The sequence below is a fragment of the Gavialis gangeticus genome, unplaced genomic scaffold (genome assembly GCF_001723915.1).
Source record: "Gavialis gangeticus isolate Ggan-Ray unplaced genomic scaffold, GavGan_comp1, whole genome shotgun sequence".
NCBI classification, from domain to species: domain Eukaryota; kingdom Metazoa; phylum Chordata; order Crocodylia; family Gavialidae; genus Gavialis; species Gavialis gangeticus.
In genome coordinates, this window is record NW_017729031.1 from 118,973,237 (window position 1) to 118,976,261 (window position 3,025).

Here is a 3,025-nt window from a genome sequence, read left to right on the forward strand (position 1 = left end):
AAAAAAAAAAAAAAAAAAAAAGAGATTGTAACAGATGATTCCTCAAACACACTGGGCTAAATTATTCCTTTCTATCTCCCACACTAGTTCAGAACACTTTATCAAATCCATACTGTTCTTTAATAAAAGCACAACTATTGCTTTGAGCTCCATTGCTGAAAATGCTTCGTCAGTGCAACTGTAGAACGCTATTCATTTTTTTCCTATTCTCAAATTTTTCAGCTGTAGAACAAACAGATTTTACCTTCCCCACTGTATATTCTCTGAACATTTCATTTAGATCTGGTATTAAGTTTGGCTGGTCTAAATCTGGCCCTTTCAACAAGACCCTTTTCACATTGTAACCGTGACAGCGATGTGTTTACTTCTGATACTCAATTGTAACTGAACTTCACTAGTTGCCCCAAGAAGAAAACTGGTCTATATAATACTGATATTACATTTGTAGTTCTCTGGTTAGTCATGACCCATATTTAACCCAGTTACAATAAATGTAAGATTCCAGTAAGTGTGATATTCAAATTGATAGTATATCTTAAAGAGAGAAAAAAGTGGCAATTCAATCAGTGATACTAGCACTAAACTTGATTTTCTGCAGGTGAATTAAGGTAGATAGAAAGGGATCATTAATCTACTGCTGAGAATAGAGCCCCCCCGCCAATTCTGTTGGAGGAAAAAGAGGGAGAAGGAAGAGGGGGAGGGAAGAAAATCTGACCATCAGCTTCCATAAATTATAACTCGAAAGTTCAATGACCCCGAGTTTCAGAGAGCCCTAGGTCACAACACTTGCTTTTGAGCATAAAGGTTTAAATTACTTCAGTAGTGGACTAACAGGAATGGGAACCCATTACTAGCAGGTAACAGGAAGGCAAAAAGTTTAAGTAAAATGTATATTCAGGAACCCTGTTTTTATTTACATGTATATTAGCAATCAACCATGCATCTGGTAATACATAAGACCACTAAATCTTCTGGCTGTTGCATGGAACTATTAATGCTGAATCTAGGTCTCCAGTAGTGTTTGGAAGCGGTGCATTGGAACTTCCAATATGCTAGGCATGACTCCACAGTAACACTATTTCTTTTACAGCACAAACTGCTGGAAGGGTGCAATATCAGATTGTGTGATCTGAGGAAATCCTTTGACATCCGAGTGGCTCAGAAAAAAAAAAAAGGTAGTTTTCAGTGGCCTTTATAAGAGTAGGCAAGCAACTGAAATAAGCTAACGTTTGGAAACAAGTGAGCTGTTCTTTACCAAATGTTTCATTCTGAGGGGACACACTATTTTTATTAGTGAAAGTCTGAGACAGACCCAAGCTTTAACCTTAAGTTGAAAACTAGCAAATGAAAGGTGTTAGGAATTTCTTAAGTGTGTGTTTACAAAGCGGTCGTTTAGTCTTTCCCACAACATGACAGCCGGTGGGAAATTAAACAGTTTAGAGGGAAAAGTGCCCATGTTAATGTTTTTGTTTCATGAAATTAAGAAAATCTCTTTATATTGGGCACAAATTGTAAAAATCTCCATCTTTCATAAAGCTTTATTACTACTCTTTTCCTGCATATTAACTTGGATGTAAGAAGTCAATTTCATCCAAATTCAAACAACAAAATGTGTTTCCCTGGGTGAAGAAATGTGTTCATCTTCACAGCTGAGTTACAGTTAGTAACTAACAGTGATTTACCTGCAGAGTAGCACAAAGAAGAGACTGAAGATCATTGAACTGGATTCTGTCTGATGTACTCTGGATATGAGACTGAAAGAAAAAAAAAACAAAACAGATTCTTTTATCATTAGACAGCTCTCTGCTGTTGCAGCACAGCTATAAATCAGGCTATGATCATCCATCCTAGGACCAGAAAGAATTAATTCAGCTTTAAGCTTTTCAGCACATACCTGCTATATAAAAACAACAGCAAAACCCACTTGGCTAGACAGAAGTCAGACCACAACAAAGCAAAATGTATAACTATTATGGTTCCTCTGTATCCTTAAATCACAACAGAACACTTGCTCTTTTACTCACCTCCATCTGCAGCACCTGCTGCAGTCTCTCCATGATGACCAAGGTTGTCTTCTGGACAGCAGGGTAACAGTCCTTGGCACTGTTTTTTACTATTTCCATCAGAGCTTCATATGCAGCACTCCTCAGGTTATTCTGGTGTCCATCAGGCCTATAAAAGGAAGAGAACAAATTTATTTTTGGCTCCAAGTTTTATGCTTGCTTAGTAACAAACCATTTTTGCCCAAATCACTATTAGTTAAATCCCAGTGTTACAGCAGAAGCTGAACATTCAGACCACTGATTAGTGAACAAAAGGGCTGGAAAGCAGGCTCAAATCTTTGATGTTCCATTTGAATAACTTTTATAAATTGTGTTAATAGAAGATGCTGAAAGTCCTTTATTTGGTCACAGACAGCACCACAGTAAGCTACCACGCACCCCATTGTATGCCCCTATCATGACCTCAAGAAGTAAAACAGTTCAGTTCTTCACCAGTTCTAGGGCTATCTACAGAGTGTATCAAACAGGGACAATTCAGAAACACTGCTGATACAAGGTGCTGTAAGATGGACTAATTTGGTTGGCATGATCAGCAATCTTTGACAAACTTTTCATCAGAACTGAACCAAGCTGGCCAAAAATTTGGATTTTAGATTATCCAGCAAACACGCCACTTAGAAAACGTGGCCGGTCTTGTGGACCAACACTGTAATGGGGACTAAACAGATCAGGGTTTGATTCTTTGGTTAGTCAGATTTAAGTCACTTTACAAATTTCTGTAAAATGTTTCCTTTGCTGTCTACTTTAGACTGCAAGCCATGCAAGGTAGTGATAACTTTACTGCATGCACAGTGTTTGGGATGACATTGTATATTTGTTAAAGAACACAGAGGTCCTGTTGTATGTCAAGTGGACTAGAGATATACTAAGGGGAGGAGTCACGCAGCAGTCTGAGACTTATTTTCTGGTTGTGGTTTTGATTTAGTGCCCCTCTAGACGATACCTCAAAATAGTGTGCAATC

General features: G+C 38.0%; 1 protein-coding gene across 2 annotated transcripts in view; it reads right to left on the reverse strand.

Moving 5' to 3' along the window:
• KPNB1 (karyopherin subunit beta 1) overlaps positions 1-3,025 on the reverse strand; it is a 41,177-nt gene that overhangs the window by 15,382 nt on the left and 22,770 nt on the right. For both annotated transcript variants that reach the window (XM_019523694.1, XM_019523693.1), the window contains 2 exons: positions 2,025-2,172; positions 1,683-1,754 (listed from right to left, as the gene is read on the reverse strand). In XM_019523694.1, the coding sequence (XP_019379239.1) occupies positions 1,683-1,754; positions 2,025-2,172 (220 nt within the window). The remainder of the gene's footprint in view (positions 1-1,682; positions 1,755-2,024; positions 2,173-3,025) is intronic.